At 36.1% G+C, this 26,963-nt stretch overlaps 1 protein-coding gene across 4 annotated transcripts in view; it reads right to left on the bottom strand.

The window, feature by feature from the left end:
• The window catches only part of CAMSAP2 (calmodulin regulated spectrin associated protein family member 2), a 116,638-nt gene that overhangs the window by 5,756 nt on the left and 83,919 nt on the right, over window positions 1–26,963 (bottom strand). For 3 of the 4 annotated variants that reach the window (XM_058533762.1, XM_058533764.1, XM_058533766.1), the window contains 10 exons: window positions 17,846–17,987; window positions 17,406–17,545; window positions 14,339–14,432; window positions 11,950–12,043; window positions 8,700–8,782; window positions 8,359–8,428; window positions 5,833–8,035; window positions 2,936–3,072; window positions 1,838–2,058; window positions 739–838 (listed from right to left, as the gene is read on the bottom strand). In XM_058533762.1, coding sequence (XP_058389745.1) covers window positions 739–838; window positions 1,838–2,058; window positions 2,936–3,072; window positions 5,833–8,035; window positions 8,359–8,428; window positions 8,700–8,782; window positions 11,950–12,043; window positions 14,339–14,432; window positions 17,406–17,545; window positions 17,846–17,987 — 3,284 coding nt within the window. The remainder of the gene's footprint in view (window positions 1–738; window positions 839–1,837; window positions 2,059–2,935; window positions 3,073–5,832; window positions 8,036–8,358; window positions 8,429–8,699; window positions 8,783–11,949; window positions 12,044–14,338; window positions 14,433–17,405; window positions 17,546–17,845; window positions 17,988–26,963) is intronic. The other variant, XM_058533763.1, reaches the window with a different exon arrangement.

Below are 26,963 nucleotides of genomic sequence, written 5' to 3'. Positions count from 1 at the left end.
GATGAGAACTCAGAGCTGATGTCTGTCACTAGAAACATTCTTTTTCTATATGGCTATTATAGTCTAAGATGAAATACTGAATTTTAGCTTCTAGTCTATATCCTAGAGAGAGAGAATCTTTCCTAAGTCATAGGCAATCTACTTTGGAATTATTCTAATGGGGAAAAACTCTTCACATTAGGTGGGAAACAAGCTAGAGAGGCTGGCTCTATGTAAACAATGTGCCTTCTATTTCTACAGACTGTGATTTTATCACAGCCACATTAGTAAGTACTGTTAGTATTTTATAGTTTATAAAAAGTATCTTATCAATGTCAGTGATCCTAAAATTGTACCAGAAAAAGTGAAAAATGAATAGACCTCTTTATATATACAGAAACCCAAACTGTCCTCGTCAGCAAAACTTACAAAAACTTGTGATTATAATCATTCATTAAAAAAAAAAGTAGGGGCCGGCCCGGTGGCGCAAGCGGTTAGGTGCGCTCCGCTGCGGCGGCCCAGGGTTCGCCAGTTCGGATCCTGGGCAGCCACTGCTGCACCACTTGGCAAGCCATGCTGTGGCGGTGTCCCATATAAAGTAGAGGAAGATGGGCATGGATGTTAGCCCAGGGCCAGTCTTCCTCAGCAAAAAGAGGAGAATTGGCAGATGGTAGCTCAGGGCAGATCTTCCTCACAAAAAAAAAAGGTAATTGCAGGAAACATTCTTTTCTAAGAAAAATGTTCACGTTACGGATTTACCTTGGTGTCCTCTTGCCTGAATGCACACTCTCGTTATCGCCTGTGTTCAGTGATGCCAAAGAAAGGCTAGAGACTGAAAAAACACGATAAATTCGTGATCCTGAATAAAAACAAAATTAGAAATTTAAGAGGAGGAACTAGAAAAGAGTCTGTTCATTAGATAACACCAGCATATGAAAATTGAGCTTCTGTAGTTTCTTTTCTTTCTCTTTTAATCTAAATACATAATATGCTTGCATGCATATATACACAATTTATTTAAAATTAGCAATGAGCCTACTTTTAAGAAATATTGATAAAACAAATTGCTGTTAGGACTTATTCCAAAAGGAAAGTGGTAATATGAGGCATGATACTGTGATCATAAGAAAAAAAGTTAACAAAAAGAAAAAATATGTTTAGGAGTATCTAATTCCTAAAATTAATTTATTAAATTATTTCCTAATTAATTAGGAAAATTAATTTATTAATTTCAGTCAATACTGGGTATCAAAAAACTCACTGACTAGAAAAGAAAGAGTTCTCTTTAAACAGTCAATGTTATGTTCTTTTCCCTCAGTTTTAGAATAACTATGGGAATTCTCTAAAATTTTCTGTGGTGTTTAGTTTAATAAAGTAAATATTTTTAAAAATGAGCATGCATGTTGAATTTTTTAAAAAGATATGTTCTCTCAACTCCAAAAAGTATAAATTTGACCCTTTCTGTCTTACAGGAGGGACTCGTGAACTCCTGATCTTATATTCCTTACACTGATGTGTTTCTTATACATTTCATGCACACTTTTATCCTTAAATTTACAAGTATAGAAAGGTTAGTTAATAATTCAGGGAGATTATATCAGAGGGCAGAGCTTCCTAACAGGTTAGTACTTAAACTGCATTTTTGAGCATTCACATTTGTTCTATTGAATATATGCATGCACACATAATGCACCTAAGTCATAAAAAACTACATTTGCTCATTTTGGTTTTCCAATAAGGAGCATGCATAATCTCAAATCGTGTATCCAATTTAGCATACCAAAGCACAGTCAAGTTAGTATGACAAACCAGGCTGGTGTTTTTTTATGAACAGACTCTTCATAATAAGCTGTGTTACCTGGAGGACCTTTTACTGGTGTTTTGGGAGATTCAATATGATCTCTGTGAATGGATTTCGGGCGTTGTTTTTTTTGTTTTGCTATTTGAGGACGGGGTTTAATTACTGTATCCATGTCTTCCATCAGTTTCAGCTGTTTTCGCCTCATATATTCTTGCCTAATAAATTCTCTGCGTGCTCTCTCATCTTCTTTCTTCTGACGTTCTTCCTCAGTTTTACGCCTATGAAACCAAATGGTTATATTTCCTATTCTGCACACCACAGAAAACAGACATTGGAGAGTACGTATTTGATGTGAGAAGGGAGAACTAGTGTATTTCAGCACTTTGGGAATAAATGGTTCATTTAAAATATACTTGAGGGCCGGCCCCGTGGCTTAGCGGTTAAGTGCGCGCGCTCTGCTACTGGCGGCCCAGGTTCAGATCCCAGGCGCACACCGACACACCACTTCTCAGGCCATGCTGAGGCCGCGTCCCACATACAGCAACTAGAAGGATGTGCAACTATTACATACAACTATCTACTGGGGCTTTGTGGGGTGGGGGGGGAAGGAGGAGGATTGGCAATAGATGTTAGCTCAGGGCCGGTCTTCCTCAGCAAAAAAAAAAGAGGAGGATTCAGCATGGATGTTAGCTCAGGGCTGCTCTTCCTCACAAAAAAATAATAAATAAATAAAAATAAATTAAAAAAATAATAATAATAAAATAAAATATACTTAAGATAATCTAGGTCATTAAAATATATATAAATAGACCATTAATAAATAAAATAACTACTTTAAAAAATGTGTGTGGGTGTGTGTAAAACCCAGTGAAGTTATTTTAAATTAATGTTTCCGGAACACTTTACTTTGAAATGCCTCAAACTTAGGATAAAAATATACAGTCAAGTAATACTTTGAGAAAATAAATTAACTTCTAAAAAGCACCAAAAATCAGCATTAATTCAGTTGTCTATATATACTGCAAATGTCTCTGAAAAATCTGTTAATAAAAAATTAGAGAAACTGCCTCCTCAAGTACATACTTACCAAATTTTTCTAAATATCCCCATGCATCATTTATCTCAGAATAAAAATTGGTAGAGCATTTCCTTTACCTTGTCTCCTCTTTCTTATGCTCCATTTCTGCTTCCAGCTGCTGTTTCCGAAGCTGAGTCTCTTTTTCCCTTCTTAATCGTTTCTCCAACAAAGCTGCCCGTTTCATTGCCATATCATTTTCTGCTTTTTGATCATCCTAAGAATGAATTTCATTGAAAAAGATGAAATGTTTTAGGTACCAATATTCTCATTTTCAACTGTTGTGGTCACAGTTAGCGGTACTCATAAGTGAAAATCTGAACAATCTGTTCAACCTTATTCCAACCCACCATATATGGACATGTTCCAGAAATTATGAAGGAAAAAATGAATTAAAGTGGTAACAGTTCTATCAAGTAAAAAGGACACTTGAATTAATTTAATTATATGTTTTCAAAACCTAGGAAGTTAGCAAAGAACAACCGCAAAAAGGAAAAAAAGGACAGAGCTTTTTTGGACCCTAATAAGAGAGGAGCGTTTCCCCCCAATTTTTAAAATTGCATCTAAATTGTATTGAAAATGCATGCTCAATAAAGAAAACTCAAGTAAAAGCACCAATTAGGTACCCAAAGTTATATCACACAAATGAAACTACTGCGGCAATGATTTTTTTTTTAAGTTGAGGTTCTGACTGTTTGCTTGATAGGTTCTGAACTATACTGAAGAAAAGTTTTTCCTTCAAAGAGATGATGGACATAATACTCCTCATCTAAACTTCCTTCAATCTGAGAGCTGGTTCATGATCTGTAGGCCTCCTGAGCCTGCCTCAGTTTCTACCTGAATCCTTAGGGACAGCCCCAGTTTTCCGAGAGCTTCCAAAATGCTTCAGAATTCAGGAAAGTAACAAGCTGTAGAAATGGTTCACTGTCTTAATGACTCCTTGTAATAAGTCAACAAGCATTTCCTGGGTGTCTAATATATTCACAACACAGTGCCAAGCACATAGATATGAAAATATGAAAAAAGATATGGCACCTTAGGGGAAGAGGTACAAAGTGCTTTTTCACAGGAACCCAGAGAGAGATGAACTCTGAATGGAGAAAGTCAGACAATACCATTCCAACAATCAGTCCAAACATTCATATGTCATATCTAACAAACTCCAGACACTTTGCAATTTGCCAGGCACTTTACTATGTACTCTCTGGGGATAAAAAGATGCCCATATAAAAACCTCTAGGAGTTCACAGTCCAAGAGAGAAATCATAACAAAAGAGTTGAAAACCCTGGGTCACTGGTACTACTATGAGTATGTCTAGGATCCAACACAGACACAAAAGAGAAAATATTTAACTTCTACTTAAGGAATTATAAAAGGCTTCAGGAAACAGATGAAGCTTGAAGTTAGTCTTAAAGAACAGTCCAAAAGAGAAGTTATGGGCAAGAGGGTGGACAAACAGGCTGGGGTTAGTCTGTGCAAGTCCCTGAATATTATGCTAAGGGGTCTGAACTTTATTCAACAGGCAACTCTAAGATTTCTGACTAGAAAGAGACTCAACTGGAGTTACGCTCTTGGAACAATTCTCTCAAGTTGCAGTATGAAGAATGGAATGGCATGATTTGAAGCAGGAAGCCCAGTTAAGAAGCAATAACCACAGTCCAAGGGATGAGTACTGGGGCAGTAAAGATATGGAAATGGAGGGAAGGGAAGGCGAGGAATGGACACAGAAGTACAGATGTACTGCCTGTTTTACGTTAAAGGAGTTTTTCTCTTCTGTTTTCCTTTCTCTGCAAGGAACAGAGGCAGCAAGAGTCTCTAAAATTAAACAGTAAACTATATTAGTGTCTACAGTAGCATTCTATTAAAAAATGGTAGTTTTACATGGTAAGAGACAAAACATGACTCATATTCAAATTTCTAAACATTAAAAAGGGCCTAAAGGGCAATCACCCTGAGATCAACTTTAGAATAAGTTACAGATTTCCAATGTTAAATGATCAAAAGTAAAAGTAGCAATTGTAATCACTTCAATATTCTTGGCTTCTTATTCCAGTAGGACTGCTGGTGTTTCAATTTAAAAACCTTAAATTTTAAATTGTTGCTGTTGAATGTTGTCTTTTCTATCTATATTCCAAATTGTGGAGCTATACAGGATCAGAGATGATCTACTTTAGTCCCTTAATTAAAAAAAGAAACATGAATAACACACACATATATGTTTCTGATTATAAAAAAACCATATTCTTCCCTATAGGTAATTTGGAAAATACAGAAAAATATAAAGATGAAGAAAATGGATGATAATTAGGAGAAAATTTTAAAATTATGAAGCTTTTCTTGTTTTTCTAATATCTACAATAAATTTTAAGATCTTCCCCATCAAGCGGTGACACTGTTCCATATTTGTGTTAGCTGGCGACAGTACTGTTTAAATATGTTATATCCAATACCAACACTGAGATTAGGAGTCATATGCCAGACCTTTATCCTATGCTTTTAAAGGAGCTATTTCAATGACAATTGTTCAAACCATGTATGTTTTTAAATGTTACACTTTGCAAGGTTCTGCCTGGGCAGTATTTTTAAAAGATTTTTAAAAAACAAAACATATAAGGGAAGATGTTCAAGATTAAAAAAAACTAAAACATACTTACAGGCAATGCCAAGTTTTGAGCTTTTTACAAATTGGTAACTGAATACCTTTGAAGAGATCTGAATAGCTTAATTTTTAAAAGGCTTTTGTGAAAGTGAGATAGAGAGGAAGAGGAACAAAAACAGCCTATGATAAAAAGAAGACTGTTGTAGAAATCACAGTGTGGCATTTTACTACAGTCCACCAGGGGAGCGCCAAAACCTGTTTTAGGATTAACGGCAGACTTGTAACAAAAGGGCTTGCTACTGAAAGAAGCAAGCATGCCAACGAAAAACCAACCCCATCCGACAGAGACGTCGAAAACTATGCAGGGTTAGTATTACCTTAAAAAAGAATCCACAGCATACTTTCTGGTCATCATCAAACTGTTCTCTATCACTTTCCCCATCATATTTTTCAACAGATACATCAGCCTTTTCAGGAGGTTTCAAATCTGAGAGGGAAACTTCAATCAGATTAACATTTTTAGGAGCCGTAAGTGGGAAAATGGGTTTAGAAGGAGGTTCTGCAGGTTGATTCAACTGGTCCTCATTTGGGGTCAGACATACAGTCTCTGTGATAGGCTGTGACAGGACTTCAGAAACTGTTGACTCAAAAGGTTTCATCTCCTTTTCTTCTGGATTATGTACAAGCTGTTCCAAAGCACCTTTAGATTGCAATTCCTCCTTTTTAACTTCTTCCTTAGGTTTGGATTCCTTTAACTGAGGTTCTCCATCATCCCCAAAACATACAAATGACCTAGTCTGAATAGGAACTTGACTTGGTGAAAACCTCCTTAACCGAGGAAGACTATCCACAGACCGAGGGGGTGTCAAGGTTCGATTCAAAGGTGTTATTTTTAGTTCATTTGGCCTAGGAGTCCTTTGATTTTTAACAGAAAAAGATGTGCTTTTCCTGTTAGTAGACTGCGGAGATGGGTGAGTGGGACGAGGGGAGTCTGACGAGAATGGTACAATGGTTGATGACAGGCCTGCCTGCCTAGAAGGTTTAAAATCTCTGATCTGTTTCTGGGGAGAGGGCTGGGGAGGTGAAATCACCCAAGACTGATGCTCTCTCATCTGCATTAGCATCTCCTGCTGAAGTGACAAGCGCTGCATTTCTTGTTGCAGAAAATGCAGAGATGAATTCAGCTTTTCAATGGATTTTGTGTATTCCAAAATCTCTCCTTCATTTAAAGTTTCCTCTGAGGGGCTTGCCAGGTTCCACTGCTTCTCAGGATCAATGGGTGCTGTTGGAGACTTTAGCCATTTGACTTGAGGATTCTCCATGCCTTCTTTTATATCTGCCAGAGACTTACTCCTCTGCCCATTAGCTTTTTGGGATTCCTTTTCTTTTGCTCTATCAGTATATATTTTCTCATCTTCTGCACCAGCTGCTTCCTCTCGAAGAGGGGAAATGCCATCCCCTTTCTTTTTCACTACAGTAAGAAATGCCGTCCTGCCCATTTTCTGCCTCTGTTTAGTAAAAGCGGCTTCCATCTTCTTCTTCTGGGCTTCTATGGCCCGCCTCTTCTCTTCTAGTTTCATCCTAAGATGCACCATTTCAGAGGCCAACAGCTGGGTAGTGTCTCGTCCTTGTGGAAGGCCTGTTTCTTCTGGAATGTGTGCCCAAGCAACCACATGAGGAATATTAAGTTCAGAGCCCTCTGGTGTAGTTTTTTGAGAACTGCTTCCACTACTTTTTCCATCAGTATGATTCAGTTTCCTGAACTTCTGTTCAGCAAAGCTGGTCATTTTTACTCCAGAACTAGAAGAGGCACTGCTGCCTGGTTGAGACTTGGTACTCACAGTACTTGGACAAGGACTCAAAGCTTCTCTGGGGTTGCTGGTTCGCATGTCATAATCCTGAAGAAATTTGGATGCATCGTCCATGTCAGAGTCTAAGCTTACAGTATAATCTCTCAAAGAAGAATCTTCATCCATAGTTTCAGGAATATCTTCTGAAGGAACATGAATTCCAGTGTCTACTTCAGTATTGTCAGTTATGGGACTCAAGGCACCTTTTGTATCAGTTATGTTATCAGGACTAGATTCATTTAGCTTGATATTTGAATTTAGGATACTCATTTCCTGGCGATGAAGAAAGAAGCCATTAGCAATTTGGTCTGGCTGAGGTGTATGGGGAGATTTTTCAGTATCATGAATTATTTGCAATGCTTCTTCAATGCTTGGTGTCTCGATCTGATTGCCAAACTCATCCAGAAGTACTCTATTTTGTAAAGCTCCATTTGGAAGCTTGTAGTGAATATTCTCATTAGAATTTAGTTCATTTGTATTAAGGGGCATGTAAGATTTAAAGTCACTGTAAGAGTCTATATTAAGTTCTTCTTCAATGTTTTCTTCTTCCTCTTCTCCATTTACTGGCTTGAAGGACAAATTTTTCCTAATGTTTTTAGAAACACGATTGTTGTTCAGAGTAAGTCCTTCGTTACTAATAGAACGAGTGATTCCTCTGTTTGGAGTGGATCTCTGTACAGTATTTTCTTTATCAAAAGAAATATCAAATGAAATTCCATGTACTGATGATCTAAAAAAATTTAAAGAGAAAATCCTTAAATAATCCCAGAAAAGAAATGATTTATATCATTGAACAACAACAAACATTTGAAACTGTACTTCCTTTCTTTTCCCATTTCTCATAATCATACTGTCCTCGAGGTAAGGTTAGGGCATCAGGCTACCTCTTACAGTTAGCCCCTTTGATCTATCATCTGACCCTGTTGCCCTTTCAAATATAGGTACTAATTAAAGTCTACTGCAACTTGGCTAACAACTAAAGAGAGACAGAGAGAAAGATAATTAGCATTTCTTGATAATGTGAATATACTAAAAATAATACTCTTTGTTTACCTTTTCTCTTTGGGCCATGTCCCTATGAACCCATCAACATAAGACATAGATGAAGATCTTCTAATTCCTCCTTCAAATGCAAAAAAGAAAAAGTCATTAAATCATGTAAAAAATTTTAACTTAAAGCAATTTAACAGATTTCACATATTTGAGGATTGATTACTAGCACTAAAAAGTAGGTACATATGGAGACACAGAGATCATTTTATTAAGAAAAGTAAGCACAGAGAAACAGATCAACCTTTTAGTGTGGATATAACACTTTTCAGAAAAAAAGACTGGATATTTTTGTTTATTGACATGTATTCTCAATAATTTCCTGAGCTTTTTAAATATATTACCTGAGGCTGAAGAATGAGCTTGGGGACTTGAATGCCGAGAAGGCAAATGATGATGAGAGTGTGTAAAAGTAGCTCCTTCTCCACTGCAATGTAAAATATTTTTAAAATGTTATGTTTTAGCTCTTTAATATAGATTTTATATAGAATGGCCAAAATTAGAAACACCACTGTTACCTCTGACTCTCCACCCTAAATTTAAAAAAATTTAAGAAAACATACTATATTGTTTAAACCAAAGAATGGCTATAATTATATGTATCTCTATGTATTCTGTCTTTTAGCCCGAGTTCCTGAAATATTTCACATACATCTTCTCACTGTCCTTGCAAGATACAATACGGCATATTATTTTCAGTTTACAAATAGAAAAACTGAGAAATAAAGAAGTCAAATGACAGTCATCAGTTTGAAATATTTTGGTTGAATCCAAAATCTCTAGGAACGATACGTATGATAAACCCTATAAAAGGCCCTGGCAGCCTCCCTGCTCACGGACCTACACCTGTACATCTCTGACAGTTACGTCAAGACTCATAAGGTGAGCTGCACCTTGAAGACCTCAATGCCTGCAAAGATAGGAAGCTTTCCTGTTATTTCTTCTTATTTAATTCCACCCTATTCCAACTAATGCAGGGGATTAGACAGTCAATTTCTCAAATTATAGTGACATTTGAGCAGAATTTAATTTTTCTCTTCCAAGTTTCAAGTCTGCCATGGCCTATCTTGTAGTCAGGTGAAGAAGTTAAGCATCCCCACCCCTAATCAGTTGAGAATACATTGGGGAACAGGTGCAGTGACTTCTGTAGCTCTCAAACCACATTATCTTTTGGCTACTGTAAACTGAGAAGATGAACAAGTCAACCACAGAATTCTAACGTAAACAACAATAGTGTATTCTTCTATTTAATGAAATCTTAATTAAACAGCTTTTCCAAAAGCAACAATACCTGAAGAACTGACATCACCCTTCTCTGTCCAGAGCAAATGCTGATCTGCTTCCAAGTGTCTTTTCCCCTCAAGTGCACATCATTTTCTCTCAGTTTTGTTTGTAATCGTTTGTTAGGACTATCAGAGAATCCTCACACTGCTCCCGTGTCACGTTTGTTTCTATTATCCCTCCCTCTACAATCATTTCCAGTTTCTACTCTCCCTTACATCTACAACAGCAGGGTGATCCTGAATACATGCATGTTAGTAATTAAAATATATTTACTCTTTTCTTCTCCCCCAAATAATGGCTAAAGTGTTGTAAATTCCTATTAATTGTCTCATTTTCACATTTGCACAGAGGATTTTGATCTGGTGTAACTGCTGAACAGGCTAGTAGCCCAGCGTGTGGAGTAGCTGCTAGAAATGTCTTCTGCTTTGCCCTTCTTCCTTTGGTTTTCTTTTTCTCATAAGATCATTATTTAGGTGGAATAACATTTGTAGATGGGACTGCATTATTCCCAGGAAGAGCAGAAATTCTTGACTCCTTCCTCAAAAGTTCTACAATGGGAGAGCTACAGTGGACCATATGGAGACATATAGAAATGAGAGGATTGCTAGGATGCTAGAATGATGGCTGCACAATGACTCTTCAAGGAAAGAAATTAGAAACCCATCTGGGTTACAGAAAGTTCTTCTGCTAGGAGAACAGGAATAGGTAGCCACTGAGATGCCTGACAGACAGAAAAGAGATGAGTCTTCCAGGGGACCTTAAGACATTTTCCAGTGTCAGAAATGTAGACTGTCAACTCACGTTCCTAGAAATAATAATTATGGAATAATCTAGTCTTCAAGTGGAAAGTTTCAGAGATTTTAAAGATTTAACAGAACAAGAGTTACGACCTAGTATACTGTTTTCTAAATTTTCAAGGAAGGAAATGTCACTATGTAACCAACCCAGGAAAGCATTGAGGAAATAATATGTAGAAAAAGGTTTCCCATGGGAAAAAATACAGAGAAACTCCTAGATGAGCAATATTCTAACTTAACCTCTTTGTGGTAAATATTAGGGATAGTTAGGGAATAGAAAACTTAATGGAAGTAGTAAGAAAATTCATAGTAGTAAATCAGAAAGCAAGGGAAGCAAAATGCTTTCTTACTTTGCAGGAAATGCTTTATAGACATAAGAAAGTTCAGAAGTAATAAGAGTATTGTAGGGCTTCCATCAAGGCTCCAGTTTCACACTCATTAGCATGCACTTGAGAGAGAAACTTCTTAAATGTGAGGAGTGGGTGACAGCTTCAGTACAAGTTCATATTTTTATGTTAAGCCAAGAATTCATAAAGTACTTTCAATTTCTTACTCATGATTTTTAAAATGTATTTTTAATGAATCTGCTTGAATTTCTAAAAAACCACAAAATACATCAATTTTAAACTTAAAAAAAAATCAGATAAATTAATTTTAGGTTCTAATAAATACACATCAAAAGCTGCTTACAGGAGCTGGTTAAAAGCATTTTTTTTTTTCCTGGCTGAGGAAGATTCGCCCTGAGCTAACATCTGTTGCCAATCTTCCTCTATTTCATATGTGAGCTGTCGCCACAGCAGGGCCACTGACAGGCGACTGGTATAGGCTGGTGACTGGGAACCAAACCCAGGCTGTGGACACAGAGCGTGCTGAACTTAACTTAACAACTAGGCTATGGGGGCTAGCCCTTAAAAACATTTTTAAACAAACTAAAGTCTCTATCATATACTTGGGTGAGAAGTCAGGATTATCCTGATATTAAATTTTTGCTTTGCTTTCAATTCAGTTCCTGATATTAACAACTAAAGCAATAGCTAAAGATTCAATATTACAATAAATATTCTACTGTGATCTCTCAATAGCTACAGTAACCAGCAAAAAAAACAGTAAGGAAAACTGCCTCAAAGATTAAAAAATCATTAAAACATTGAAAAATCCAAATAGAACTTAAAAATTTCCCCCTGAGGCCTAACAGTCCACCTATCATTTAAGCAGTTCTCAATTATAAACAAGTTATGCAGCAAAAGCTTGTTTTTAGGCTGGTTATTTGGACCTTAGAATATATTCTCCCACTTTTCAGTGTGATTCATAAATGCCTACTTATAAAACATTCATTTCAGTGTAAATTTCAATTACATTTAAGTTAAAACAGGCTTTAATAGGGCAAGCTAATTAAAACTTATTTAGTTCAAAGTCCAACTGAAATTTTAAAAACTCTAATGTAATAAATTTTTTTTTGATTTCATTAGTAAATAGAACGGAAATAGTGAAAATGAAGCATTCAGCAATCTACCTTGAAGTGAAGTCAGAACTACATGAACTGTCCAAGACATTTCTTTTGGCAGCATTCAAGACAGGAATTGAAGGCATATCATTCACAGGTTCAGCTACAAAAAAAGATAAAAACCTTAAAATTACATATTTAGCATGATTCCCACATTATTTCAAGAATTCTGGACCACAAATGGTTAAATTTAATCTCATTGTCCTTTATTACTTATAGAGAAATCATGGCATAAAGTTTTCTTCTTAAACTTAATTTTCAAAAGGTAAAATTTTCATTTGATAAAGATGTCATATATATACAATGGAATACTACTCAGCCATAAAAAAAGACAAAATCGTCCCATTTGCAACAACATGGACAGACCTGGAAGGTATTATGTTAAGTGAAATAAGTCAGACAGAGAAAGACAAACACTGTATGACTTCACTCGTGGAATATAAACTAACACATGGACAGAGAGAACAGTTTGGTGGTGACCAGTGGGAAGGGAGTTGGGGGGTGGGCACAAGGGGTGAAGAGGTACATATGGTGACTGACAAATAATAATGTACAACTGGAATCTCACAATGTTATAAACTATTATGACACTAATAAAAAAAATGACCAAAAAAAAAAAGGTAAAATTTTCTTTAAACTCTTCTTGAAGTGTTCTGGTTTAAAAAAATTCACTTGATTAAGGCTAATTGGGGGGAAAAAAGCCTAACATAAAATACAGATATTTAAGATAAAAATAAATCTGAGTGTCTAACTGTGCTAAAGCTTTCATAGAACTTTAGTTACATGTGGTCATTTTTTGCTTCTTTATGAGACAGTTGGTATTTTGGTAATCAATTAAAAAAAGAGAAAGAATTTCATTGGTTAATAATTAAACCCACTGGTATAGTTTACATTTTTGTAAATAACTCTGGAAGAAGATTCTAAATTACTTTTGGCCTTTGAGAACAAACATAACAGCTATTGAATATTTTGAATAGCGGGCTTCACAAATGAAATCATAGAAAGCAATGTATGTGAAAATTCTACATTAATTGTGAAAAGTTGTACAAATATTGGTTATGATAATTACTAAAGACATCTGACTTTACTTAATGGCCTTAGGGAAGGATTTCAATTTCTTTATAGGTATTCTTTGTTACATAATAGCTCAATATTCAGAATCTGCCTTAAGCAGCTTAGAGATGGAACAGATTAAATATTCATTATTGCCCATTTCACAGAATTTTGACTGAGATGGAGTGGGCTGCCTGAAATAGCTCATTCTACTCACTAGAGTGATATGCCTCCCCCTGATTACGTATTTTTTCCTCCTTCTTGATCTCTTTCTTTCTCTTTAATGTTTTTTGGGGGGAGGTGGTAGGGATGGGGATAAATAATAGTAGTGGTGAGAAAAATACCAAAATTTAGAGCCAAGGAAAGCAGCTAAGTAGTTGGGATGCACAATAATTCTGTTTTGTGTTGGGCAAGACAGCCACTGGTAGCAGAAAGAACTGGTCCCATAGTTCATAGTTATGCTGGAACAAAGTTCTTTAGTGGGGCTAAATTTATAATACAGGATCATATTTTCCCTGTAGAAATAAACCTCTGGTTTTATAATGGAAGCCAATGAAAAATTTGTTTTGCTTTAGAGAAAGTGCAGGAAGATTTTTTGTTCTTTATTTCTAGGGATCTTTATAATTATCCCTTTATTTCTTATTAGTTTTCTTATGTGCAATCAACAGATCATGCTACTGTAATAATCACAAAACCTACTAGGTTTAAAAATACATATACAGGGCCAGCCCCGTGGCTTAGCGGTTAACTGCGCACGCTCCGCTGCTGGTGGCCCGGGTTCGGATCCCAGGCGCGCAGGGACGCACCGCTTCTCCGGCCATGCTGAGGCCGCGTCCCACATACAGCAACTAGAAGGATGTGCAGCTATGACATACAACTATCTACTGGAGCTTTGGGGGAAAAAATAAATAAATAAAAATAAAAATACATATACAAACCTTTTTATGGTTTAATGGCAAATTCAAATTATAGATTAAAACCACGCTGTAATTTCAGGATTCTGGGTAACAATGTTAAAAAACTCCGAATTTAATACAGAATAAAAGCTAGGGGTAAGGGTAAAAGATGCAAAGAGAAGAAATGGGTAAACAGTTAAAGCTCAAAGTTCCACAATAGAAGGCTTCAAATTCAGAGCCATTCTCTCCATTTTCTTTCTCTCTCCTACATCATGTGTCTCTCACAGAGAATTTAGTGGCTTTAAATTTAAAATATTCAAAAGTTATCAAGGCTAACAGCTGGAATATGAAACAATAATAGGCTTCCCTCTAAAAGAATAACCAGGTGAGGTATATAAACTTTCCATTTTGTTTGTTTATAAGAAAACACAAAATTTAAGACTGTTTACCTCCCTGTGGACAAACAACACGGGGCTGTACAAACGACGGCTTCACAACTTCAAACCACCAGAAGAGTTCTGCCATGAACACCAAATAATTACTCTATATAGAAGAGAGTTAAGAAAAATTAGTGAAACTAGACCAAAAAGTAATGATAAATAGAATTTTATTCTGTTCTACTTACTAAAATATAGGTTTAAATCTCACTCATTCATCACTGCAGTATATCTACTCTAGGCTATTAAATGTAGGACAGAATATTAATGCTTGTAGGTAAAATTTATAACAACTATTTAAAACCTCTTTGCTGATTTGCTGTCTAGTTCCAGAATGCTAGTCCAGTTGATCTGGCAGGCATTAATATCTCTGTGTAGAACTTTGAGATAAGGTATAAGGCCCTCTTCTTTCAAAGTCAATATTAACAACTTCGCCTCTGACATTCTGAAGTCGTTATCATTTAAAAAAAAATAATTAAGTTCTTTCCAGATCCCCGGAAATTTCTTCAAAATGTAATCAGGCTGGGGCCGGCCCGGTGGTGCAAGCGGTTGGGTGCACGCGTTCCGCTGCGGTGGCCTGGGGTTCGCCGGTTTGGATCCCAGGCACACACTGACGCACCACTTGTCAAGCCGTGCTGTGGCGGCGTCCCATATAAAGTAGAGGAAGATGGGCACGGATGTTAGCCCAGGGCCAGTCTTCCTCAGCAAAAAGAGGAGGATTGGCAGATGTTAGCTCAGGGCCGATCTTCCTCACAAAAAGAAAAAAATGTAATCAGGTGTCTAGCTAAAAATCTTATACCTATACGCTTGCTAACGCTAAACTCAACAGCAATCCAGGCACTAAACAAGACCAAGACTCTAGACTGTTATGGCTAATTCTTAATAATTTTGAAATGTACAAAAACGTTATTCATACAATTTGATGTATCTACTTAATTTTGAAAAGTTATTAATAAGGATAAGTCAATAATGTCATTTGACTTTTATTATTTTTATTTGAAAATGTGAATAATTTTTAAAATGACTTAAAATTAAAAGAAAGGATTAAGAGGGTCCTCAAAAGCACACTTCTACTATAAACTTGTATTTTAAAATGCATACATCATAAAAGTTGAAAAACATGAACATGAAGAATTATTTTAATTGTAGGCATTTGGTAAGTTTAAAAAAATAGCACTATACAAAATCTGTTTTTATAATTATTTAAAATAAATCACACCGGGCCAGCCCGGTGGCTTAGCAGTTAAGTGCGCACGCTCCGCTACTGGTGGCCCGGGTTCGGATCCCTGGCGCGCACCAACGCACTGCTGCTCCGGCCATGCTGAGGCCGAGTCCCACATACAGCAACTAGAAGGATGTGCAGCTATGACATACAACTATCTACTGGGGCTTTGGGGGAAAAATAAATAAAAATAAAAAATAAAATAAAATAAATCATGCTTTTTAAAGTCTGGATGTTTGGCATCTAATTAAATTGTTACTATCAAATTGATTAATATTTGATGAGTGAGGTCTTACTTCATATTAAATTTCAGTTTTCAAAATTATAATTGGAAATACGGGTGTTTTCCAATGCCTTGCCTTCTTCGAACTACCTGTTAACTATAATCCCAAGGCTCTATAAACTCTCTTAGAGGTCATCCACTCTCTCTGTTTTCTCATATATAAGCTGGTGACTTTCAAATATTCATCTCTTATTTGATAGTTCCAGACAGCTATCTATCATGTATGTAGGAAGTGAGGAAAGAGAAGAATCAAGAGTGACTCAGGTTTGTCTTCAGCAACTGACAGTACCACTTAATAAAATGAGAAAACTTAATATAGTGGAAGGAGTCATGAGCTATTAGCTCTGAGATGCTGATTAGACATTGAAGTGGACTTGTCATGTAGGTGGCTGAACATAAGCGTCTGGAGTGTTACAGAGGATACGGCAGAGTAGGGAATAGAATTTGGTAGGTTTCCTACTTTCAGCATTTGCTTTTAACTATAAATTCCCAGAATATTCAAACATTTATATACAAATACATATTATTTTAAGCAGTCAATAAAATCTGTGATTTGTTTGTTTGTTTGTTTTTGTGAGGAAGATCAGCCCTGAGCTAACATCCATGCTAATCCTCCTCTTTTTGCTGAGGAAGACCAGCTCTGAGCTAACATCTATTGCCAATCCTCCTCCCTTTTTTTTTTTTTTCTTTTTCCCCCAAAGCCCCAGTAGATAGTTGTATGTCATAGTCGCACATCCTTCTAGTTGCTGTATGTGGGATGTGGCCTCAGCATGGCCGGAGAAGCGGTGCCTCGGTGCGTGCCCGGAATCCGAACCCGGGCCACCAGTAGCGGAGCGTGCACACTTAACCGCTAAGCCACGGGGCCGGCCCCCGAGCAGCTGCTTTTTAACTGGCACCTCAGAAGCAGTTATTCCTGTGACACATGTCTGTCTTCACCAGCGGAAAGTCAGTTCTAAAGGGACAGGGATCTTTTTGTGTTCACTGATTTATCCCAACCACCTAGAACACTAACAGGTGCTCAAGAAATATTTCTTGAAAGAATGGCAGTAAACACTGGCCTAAAGCTAACAGGCAGTGTGTGATCGTCTGCAGCAAAGGACACATGTAATCACTAATAAAATTGAATTCCTTTTTAAAAAGTTCATTTCCAGACTATTTCCTTCCCTTCTTTCCCTAGGTTTTGTCAAGTTCTGAGACCTGAAGGATTCCTTTTCCCCAGATGTATTCCCCTGCCCTGCTGAATGTTGAAAAGTGACCACTACTTCCTTTATGCTCCCACTATACTATGTTAGCATTTATCTAAGATCCAGAAACATTTAATCTATGCTGTGGCAGCGTCCCACAAAACAGAGGAAGACTGGCACAGATGTTAGCTCAGGGCTAATCTTCCTCACCAAAAAACAAAAAACAAAAAATAAGCAGAAAAATCAAACAAAAGCTGTTTTTTCAAAAGCTCTTTTGACTGATATTACAGTTAATTTGTAAGCTTAAAGTGGCTAGGCCATTTATACATCTAGTTACATGTTTTTTCAACAAACAAACAGAGCAAAGGAAAAAAGAATTATTTAATTTACCTTTATGGATGAAGCAGCATAGAGCATATCTTCCAGGGTGAAATGGCAACACTGGTTCAAATATTCTTGGCAAAATTCTTGAATCAGCTGCAGATTATACAGGCTATCAGCCAAAGACATGGTTTCTTTCAAACAAATATCTTCAAATAGCAAAAGAGGAAGGTGGTGACTTTGGGTTAATTTCGATAATATCCATTTCATTATTAGTGACTTAATACAAATACACAATTACATGGAATCTGTTTAACACACATACACATATAAATACAGCAGTCATTACACAGAAAGACTCAGAAACCAAGCACTACTTTACTCAACTCTCTTCCTCAGGATTATACGTAAATGTTCTTTTTAAAAAAGCCTTTATTACTTATTAAATATTGTTGTCTTAAATATTTCTTACCACCTATAGTTCAGAAATATCTCACTGGAACACTTACCCTCTAATCTGACAACACCAGGACAGTAAAAATGAATAAGGGCAGCTAAAGCACAGCCATCTGTACCATCTTTCAACAAATTTTCTACCAAGGGAATGCAAGGCAGTTGCTTCAGCAATGTCTGCTCTTTCCTATAACGAGCCTACAATATAAAAAAAGAGATGAAAATAAGTAAGTATTAAACAACATACAGAAAACACCAGTATTGTAGATTGTAACGTATCAGTAATAAAATATAAGCCAAGAGAAATGAGAACTACTCACCAACATCCTTCTTTTCTAAATAATACATTAGTTCCCCCCTTATCCAGGGTTTCAGTTAACCACAGTCAACCACAGACATCACCCGCTCCTGACATCCAACTATCGACAACATCATGCTCGACGATCCTCCTCTGACATACAGTCAGAAGGTCGATAGCAGCCTAACGCTAAGCCCCAATGCCTACGTCATTCACTTCTTCTCATCATGGAGGCATCGTATCATCTCACATCATCCCAAGAAGTGTGAGTACAGTACAATAAGATATTCTGAGACAGAGACCACATTCACATAACTTTTATTACAGTATATTGTTATAATTATTCTATTTTATTTTATTGTCATTAATCTCTTACTGTGCCTAATTTATAAATTAAACTTTATCACAGGTATGTATAGGAAAAAACATAGTATATATAGAGTCTAGTACTATCTGCAGTTTCAGGCATCCAATGGGTGTCTTGGAACGTATCCCCTGTGCATAAGGAGGGACTACTGTACTAGACATTACTTTACCAAGGTTAAATATGGAGCAATAGCACTATAGTTTCCAAGCTAAGTACTTAATATAATATTTTATATTGCTAATTTACATGTAATGACATTTAGCCTAAATATTTAAATATAAAAACATCACAAAATGGATTTGGAACTTTGCATCCAAATCATCAGTTCTGCTCTTCTGTAGATAATAAAATTCATTTACTTCGATGTTAGACTTAATTGAGACCACAAGTTCTTCTATGGAAAGACTCAAAGTTCTTACAAGAAAAGCACAAGAGTACTACTTGAGGAGAAAGAATTACAAGAGTTATCAAAATCAGGGAGGAGGGAGAAGAATATGACACCATTCTTAAAGGAAATTTGGCGATAAAAAACATCACTTTGATGGGCCAGACCGGTGGTATAGTGGTTAAGTTCTCGCCCTCCACTTCGGCAGCCCAGGGTTCGCCGGTTCGGATCCCAGGCATGGACCTACACACCGCTTATCCAGCCATGCTGTGGCGGCGTCCCATATAAAGTAGAGGAAGATGGGCATGGATGTTAGCCCAGGGCCAATCTTCCTCAGCAAAAAGAGGACTGGCAACAGATGTTAAAAAAAAAAATCACTCTGAGAAACTGCAATAATATCACCAAGATACTCTGGCTTATCATTTGAATGTTACGCTAACACAAACTTGAACAACTCTGAAACAGAAAAAAACCCTCCCAATTGAGGTTTCATTAACCAATAACAGAGCAAGATTAAGGGTTTCTCCTCCCCCTCAGAAAAACAGAAGAAACCTTTATTTTTTAAAGACTGCTTGGTGTGACTAGATACAAATTTGTAAGACAATTTTGAGACATGCTGTAAAACTCAGTGGTTAAGAGAACAAGCCCTTGAATCAGATTATCTAGGTTCAAATCCTAGTTCTGCCACTTTTTAGCTCTGTGATCTTGGACAAGTTACTTAAACTCTCATTTCTCAGTTTCCCCATCTGTAAAATGGGGATAATAATAGCACCTACTTCACAGAACCACTGGAGGATGACTTAAGATGAAAGACATGAAGTGCTGTGCACACTGCTGGGCACATAGGAAGCACTCACTAAAGGGAAGCTGGTATTAGCTAGCAGCTCTCCTGAGGCGAAGAAAAAATAATGCTGACTTAATGAAGATGCATACTGAAGTATTTTATTAGCAAAATATATGATTATATTGGTTACTGATATTTAAATAGTTTTTTTAAAAAAGTAATCAAACTAATTTTTCTTCTAACTCCATCTAAATTGGTCATCTCCATACATTATAATTAAAATGTAATTATGAAATAAAATACTTTTGTGAGAATAAAAATATAAAAACAATTTACTGAAAGAGAAAATTTAACGTTCAGTGGTGAAGTTAGAGTTCCTTTAAATGCTATCCCTCAGGGCCGGCCCCAGGGCTTAGCGGTTAAGTGCGTGTGCTCTGCTGCTGGCAACCCGGGTTCGGATCCCATGCGCGAACAGACGCACTGCTTGTCTGGCCATGCTAAGGCCACGTCCCACATACAGCGACTAGAAGGATGTGCAGCTATGACATACCACTATCTACTGGGGCTTTAGGGGAAAAAAAAAAATGCTATCCCTCAGAAAAGCATATGCACTAATGAAGAACGAGATATCTATTCCTATTTCTCTCTCACTGGCTACCTAAGAACAAGATTCATGGAACATTTTTTCCTCTTGAAGATTTTCAGAGGAGCTTGTTCTTATTAATCAGTGCAGGCTAGACATCTGTATTTAACTGTATGTTCCAGACTCATAGAGCACCTATATTCAGAAAACACATGACATACATGCACTATACAAATTCTTTGATTACTGATGTTTACATAAGCCTTAGAAAACTTCCTCACTTTGCTGCTAGCAGACAGTTTAAAAATCAACCATGAAAAAAGAGGAGAGAAGAGGTGAGAGGAGAGAAAGAAAAAACAAATCAACCAGTAGCATCTTCTAGCCTTAAGCTACCTTTCTCTCATTTGGTAAGCACTGTTCCAGATCCTTATACTCCTTTCTTTGGCCAGCTAGAAACAAAACAGTCTCCCTTCTTGGAAATCCTCTAAATTGGCTGGACTCAGTCCCTAACATCCCAGATCTCTAGGGCTAGCTTGTTTTCAGCCTACAACCTGAACTGAACTAAGCTGAGCACCCAGGGTCATGGAACAAAGAACTGAATTGTGTGATTTGTTCTACACTGCTCTCTGCCAAGTAGCACTTCCATACAAGGCACACATACATCCACACACAGCTTTTATAACGCTTTAGCAATAAATGCCTATGGTTTAGAATAGACAATCAGAGATTTACGAGTGGCAGGCCAAAACATTTTCCTGAAGATTATACCCTAAAAGATGTATCAGGTAAATTCAACTTTTAATCTTGAAGTCACATACATCTCCCAGAAAGTTCATTTGCAGTTCATGAAAGTTATAGAGTCTTTCTATAACTTCTATAGCAAATATGCTATAGAGCATATTTGAACATGCTATATGCTTTACAAACTTGTTGCATGAAAATATCCCCTGTTCTTTCCACAATAAATTGAGAAATTTGGCATTTAAAAGGGGCATCATATTGTCTATCTTTCAATATTATCGAGTCTGTCTAAATTATATTTTTATTTCTGAGGGTGTAAAATACCTCTGAAGTGGTCTAACCCCCCAGATTTAATCCTGAAAGATCAACCCTTAAAGTCGTAAGGATATGGAGAATCTGTCGCTTTTCTGTCACACACAAAGTGTTCCCTACAATTCAAGCTGAAAAGGAAATGATTCTTTCAAAAAGATAATTTAAAATACAAGTAATTTATACATGCAATTCATATTAACTTTTAGTAAAGTTATTAAAACTAATGATAATCTACATCCATACTTCTTTTTTTACCTAGTTTCTGATGGTCTCTGAATATTGACAAAACTAGCAAAAAGGTGCTTACACTTTAAACTATTTTTAAAGATTCTAATCCAAACTTTGGCTAGATTTTATCTTTTTATTTTACATTATGATCAATACCTTAAAATCCAATCTCTATGCAGTGACTAACAGAATTATATGAAATGACTATACCAGCAAGACATACATAATACCATTCTACAATTACAATTCTGGAGAGCAAATTGAAGTAGCTGGGCAAACTTACTGGAACCAGTTTCCAAAACCATTTGGAAGGAGACTTCAGAGGAAGCAGCGGAAAAAAAGGGAAAGCAAAAGGCAAAGGGAAAATTCATCAGAATGATTTTCGATTAACAAGTGACAGTAAAGCTGATAGTGGAGTTCCAAGTTTATAGTTCTCATAACATTTTTTAAAATGTTAATTAATACTTTAGTTTAAAATATACAGGCTCATGAGGATAAAGACCACCACCTTCTCCTCCCCTCATCTCCTCTCCCAGTACTGAAATTCATTTAGGATACTCAGGATATGTTGTGTACTTTGGCAGCAAAGAATTTTATTTCCGAGTTCTGGAATCACACATCATATTAAAAAATAAATCTACATCACAAAAGATAGGGAAGTAGAAAGTTTCTAGGGCTGGATTTGCAATCATTGTAATTCTTAGACATTAGTAGACCAAGTCTGATAAGGCAGTATTCTTCCTGAATGGAAAAGAAGAAAGATTGCATCAATAGCGCACAGATAAAGCAAAGAGAAACGCAGACTTGAATAAGATGATCATTTCTTTCAACTATATAATTTCTTTTAATTAATGGGGGAAAAAAACTAGTTGGCAATTCTTAACAGTTAAGATTTTTACAGTTTCTAAAGCAAGTAGCTACTTACATAATAATTATTAATTTTACTATCTAGAGGTGTCCCAAAGAATATAATTTTACTTCTTTAAAAAGATGAATAAACTCATAATTTCAGATAATATAAATTAATAATTTGTGATTGTTTATGTTTGTATTTCTTAGCACAATTTGCAGTAGCCTTGAATAAATATTTGTTGAAGTGAACCAAACTAATGGGGACTGAGTTAAAACTGATATTCAATTTTTATGTAGAAAGTTTTCCTACTAAATTAATGGTAAAAATAAGATTATTTGGAAAAATAATTTAAAGTATTTTCAAGAATTTCAAGAACCAGAAAAACGTCACCTCAAGAATCAGAAAAATACCAGCTTCCTCCAAAGAGGTGACATTTTAAATAAACTGTTCTTATTGCATCAGGAAGCATAACCCTAATACTTTTGTTATATTTGAATCTCTCATTTATCCAGAAGTTGTTGGCAGCTGCAGTTATAATAGCCATAAAAAGGGCAGGGGCAGAAGCAAAGAGCAGGAAGCTACTGAGAATGGGTCAGGGTTCCCAATGAATAACAGAAAATTCAAATACAAGTTGTCTTGTTTTCAAGACTAGAAAAATCCATTATATAGAAACTGATGATAACAAGAAATTATTGTGGACTGTTCAAAACAGGAGACGTGCAAAGGAGTCTCTAATGGTTCAAATTATTCTATATTTCTTATAAAATACTCAATAGGACTTTTTACTAATTCAGACTGCTCTGGCCTTCCTCCTGCCTCTCCATTGATCTAAATTCGTGATAGCAATCCTATTAGAGGAGAAAGGAAAACCATACAGATTGGTTATGTGAAGGAAATATGACTAAAAAAAGTAAATGTACTAAAAGAACAAATAAGTATCTACACTATTCATGCTTATAAACTTATGCTTCAAAAAGTTAGGGTTACGGGAAATGCTGAAAAGGGACAGGATATTTACAGTCTCAAAGTATATCCTCTCAAATCACTTCTTACAAAAGGAAAAATAATAACCATGCACTCAAGAAACCGGACAATATCATAACCAACCGATCAAGATGAACAGCATCTAGTAGGGGCAAATGGACATAATACTGTGAGAAGGACACACTTTAAACAGTGTTCCAGTCTAAAAAGCACAACTTTTATCTCATTATGAGAAAATATCAGAAAAACCCAAGTTGAGGGATATTCTAAGAAAATAACCTGGATTCTTCAAAAATGTCAAGGCCATAAAAAAAAGAAAAGCTAAGGAACTGTTCCAGTTTAAAGATGACCAGACATATGATAACTAAATATATTACATGATCTTAGATTGGATCTTGTACTGGAAAAAACAATATTATAAAGTACAACTGGAACAACTGACAAAATCAGAATACAGGCTGCAAGTCTGATCAAAGTATTACACTGACATTACATCACCTGGACTGTGGCTCTGTAAACGAACAGCCTTGTTCTTAGGAAATGTACATTGAAACATTAAGCGGTTAAGGGATATAATGTACGCAACCCTCTTTTAAATGTTTCAGAAAAATTTACACATATGTGTTTGTGTAATATATGTGTGTGTATAAATATATATACATACATAGAGAGAGAGAGAGAAAGAAAGCAAAGGTGGCAAAATGTTAAATTGATGATTCTGGATAAAGAGTATATAGAGTTCTTTTTACTATTCTTGCAACTTTTCTTAAGTCTGAAATATTTCAAAATAAATGTTTTTAAAAAGTTATACTAAGTCTACACCAATCCAAACCTTTGTAGAGTCTTGTGTCCAAATGCACACCACTACAAAGCTGTTGGAGACACCTAACTTTTTACTCTCTGGTAAAGACGAATATCATGGTACTAGGACAGCTACTAACAGGGAAGTCTCTTCAGGCCAAACCATCTTTATAAAATATTGCTTGGAGGAAAAAAATCATGGTATCATCTCTGAATTTAAAAAATGTTTAAAATGCCAAGTTCCTCATTTAACTATGCTAAATGAGTTGCTAACCCAACAGGACATGAATCTAGACGGGGGTGCTGTTTTACCAGTGAGGGCGAGTAAACGACTATGAAAGAGGAAAAGTACGTTAGCAACAGGCACAAAGCACGAAAGGAATTAGCAGTGATCGAAGTCCACACAGGGATAAACTGGAATTATAGAACAGAACCTTCGGGGTAGATACTTCAAAAATGACCTAATTTAGGCAGATGAAGTCTTCACAACTATTTAACTGAAATAATAGTATGAAAAAGGAAACCAAAGTAAATCTAAGAGTCAAACCAAATGATGTACCCGAGAATGACACACTATATTAGAACACTACATGTTCGTTTTATGTATTTACATGTGTATGAAATAGACAACTTGATCAATTACAAAGTTATAGGTTATAAATCAATGTTTCCCAATGTATGCTCCAAAGAACATTAATTCTATGGGACGTTAGTAGATGTCATTCATAAACGAGTTCAAAGATCATATATGTTTGGGCAACGGCTAGACAGGCTTCTTAACTGGTGGCCTTTAATGTACTAAAATGGGTTGTAACATTCTTAAAGGGACACAGAGTAGGCAGCATTTCTCAAATATATCTGACTTCAGAATCCTTTTCCCAAATAGTATCTTAGGTACCGTACGAAGAAATGCAGTTTAAAAAAAAAAGTGGGTTATAGTTTTTAATTTCCAAGGAACCTCGGTCAAGGTAGAAATTCACATGGGCTGAGGTAATCAAGCAAAGATGTCTAAGTGTTCACCTACTGTCTCACTGGGGAAAGTGTAGTCTATTTTGAGATTATACCTCTAAATGAAAAGCAATTAAAGCTCAGTGAGTATCCTTTCTCCAAAGGTAATTCCTTCATTCATCCAATTCCCACCCCTCTGTAAAATGCCTCACAAATATTTCTCTTTTAAAAGTGGCAAATGTTACAGTGAATAGACATGTATCTTTAATATTGTGAGATACAAACTTTACTCTATATAGTTAGTATTATAAACTTAAGAATACAAACCCATGAATTCACAGCTCTTTCAAAAATAATCCAAATGGTCTACTCACTAATTCCCAAATGTGCCATTTACTTGCAACTTAGTGTCTCCACTTATGTTATTCCCTATGACCTACTGCCCTCCTTTGCAAGTATCATAAAACCTACTAAGGCCCTGTTCAAGTCCCACATCCTCTAGAAGGCCGTCTTAGATACCTGACTCCCACCGTTACCATAAATCTACTAGTAATACATATATGGGAAAAATTTATGATAACCAGCTACTTAGTATTTTCGCTAACCTTTTCTTTTGAGTCCCTTAACGATTAGTAAAATATTGAGAAGGGAAGATTTGAGAATCGTTTTAGTCATAGAATTTAGGACCCATTTAATCCAACTTTTTAACTTTTACAGATTAAAAAAATGAGGCCTAGAGAGGTCAAGTGCCTTTGTAAAGGTCATGAAGCTAGTTAGTGGCAGAACTAATCTACTTTAAGTCCAGTATTCATTTTACCATAATACTTTGCACAAAGTCTTTAAGAGAACGAATGTTGGACTTAATGCCATTGGCTATAAACTTTAGAGATTTTAAAGTAGGGTTGTCAGATTAAGCAAATGAAAACAGGAGATACTCATGCAACTTATACCAAAAAATTATCTGTGGTTTATCCGAAATTCAAATTTAACTGGGCATCCTACTTTAGAATCAAAAGGATTATTAGAAGCAAAACGAGCGACTTGAAAAAAAAGAGAGAAAATAACATTAGTAAACTGTTTAAACAAAACATTTTCCTGGGGCATGGCACTGTCTAAAATGCCTTCCTCTCAGGACACCAACCAATCCAACAATCAGAAATACATCATCAGAAGATCTAATAATCTAAAGAAATACCTTTGGAATTTTAATTTTGGCCCAACACTAATAATATAAAGTGCAAGTAGCCCCCAACAAATGCATGTGTTTTACCAAGATGGTTGTAAAAAGTAGTTTCATAAAATAAACTCTACTGGACATCTGAGTTGAGAACAGTTGGAAAAGACAAAAGGTAAGATATGGTATCATCCAACACCACGGGCTCTGTCTATACCTGGGTAATAGACAACAGGGCTAGGCATCTGGGTATGCCTCACTAGGAAAGCTAGCTCAAGTAGGTGGAAGGCATGGCAACTTCTTACCAACTGTATAGCAATAAGAAAGAACGAGTCATTCTATCTCTCACCCCTAAAAGGAAACAAGATCAAGAATTTTGCTTTTACAGGAATAAAAATCAAGAATGAAACGACTGTATTTCCAGCCAAACCAAGTAGTCCAAATGCTAAAAATCCCATTGTTAGGTTACAGAGATTTCTCTCCCTAGTTTATGCTGTGACAATGTGTTTCTTCGTCATGCTGACACCTGTACTTTGCAGTAAGACTGTGAAATTAACACTTATTTTCACGAAGATTCTAACAATGGAAAAAAAGATAAAATTCATATGCAAATGAAGGTGTAAATGCTATGTTTGTGCTAAAACTAAAAATGTGTGCTTACCCAAATATTTAAAAGTGAGTCACATTCATTTATTCATTTACTCAATCACTCACTC

Source organism: Diceros bicornis, chromosome 38, assembly GCF_020826845.1.
Source record: "Diceros bicornis minor isolate mBicDic1 chromosome 38, mDicBic1.mat.cur, whole genome shotgun sequence".
In the NCBI taxonomy this organism is placed as follows: domain Eukaryota; kingdom Metazoa; phylum Chordata; class Mammalia; order Perissodactyla; family Rhinocerotidae; genus Diceros; species Diceros bicornis.
The sequence above is the reverse complement of the archived record's forward strand: the minus strand, read 5'-3'. Positions and strand labels throughout refer to the sequence as shown.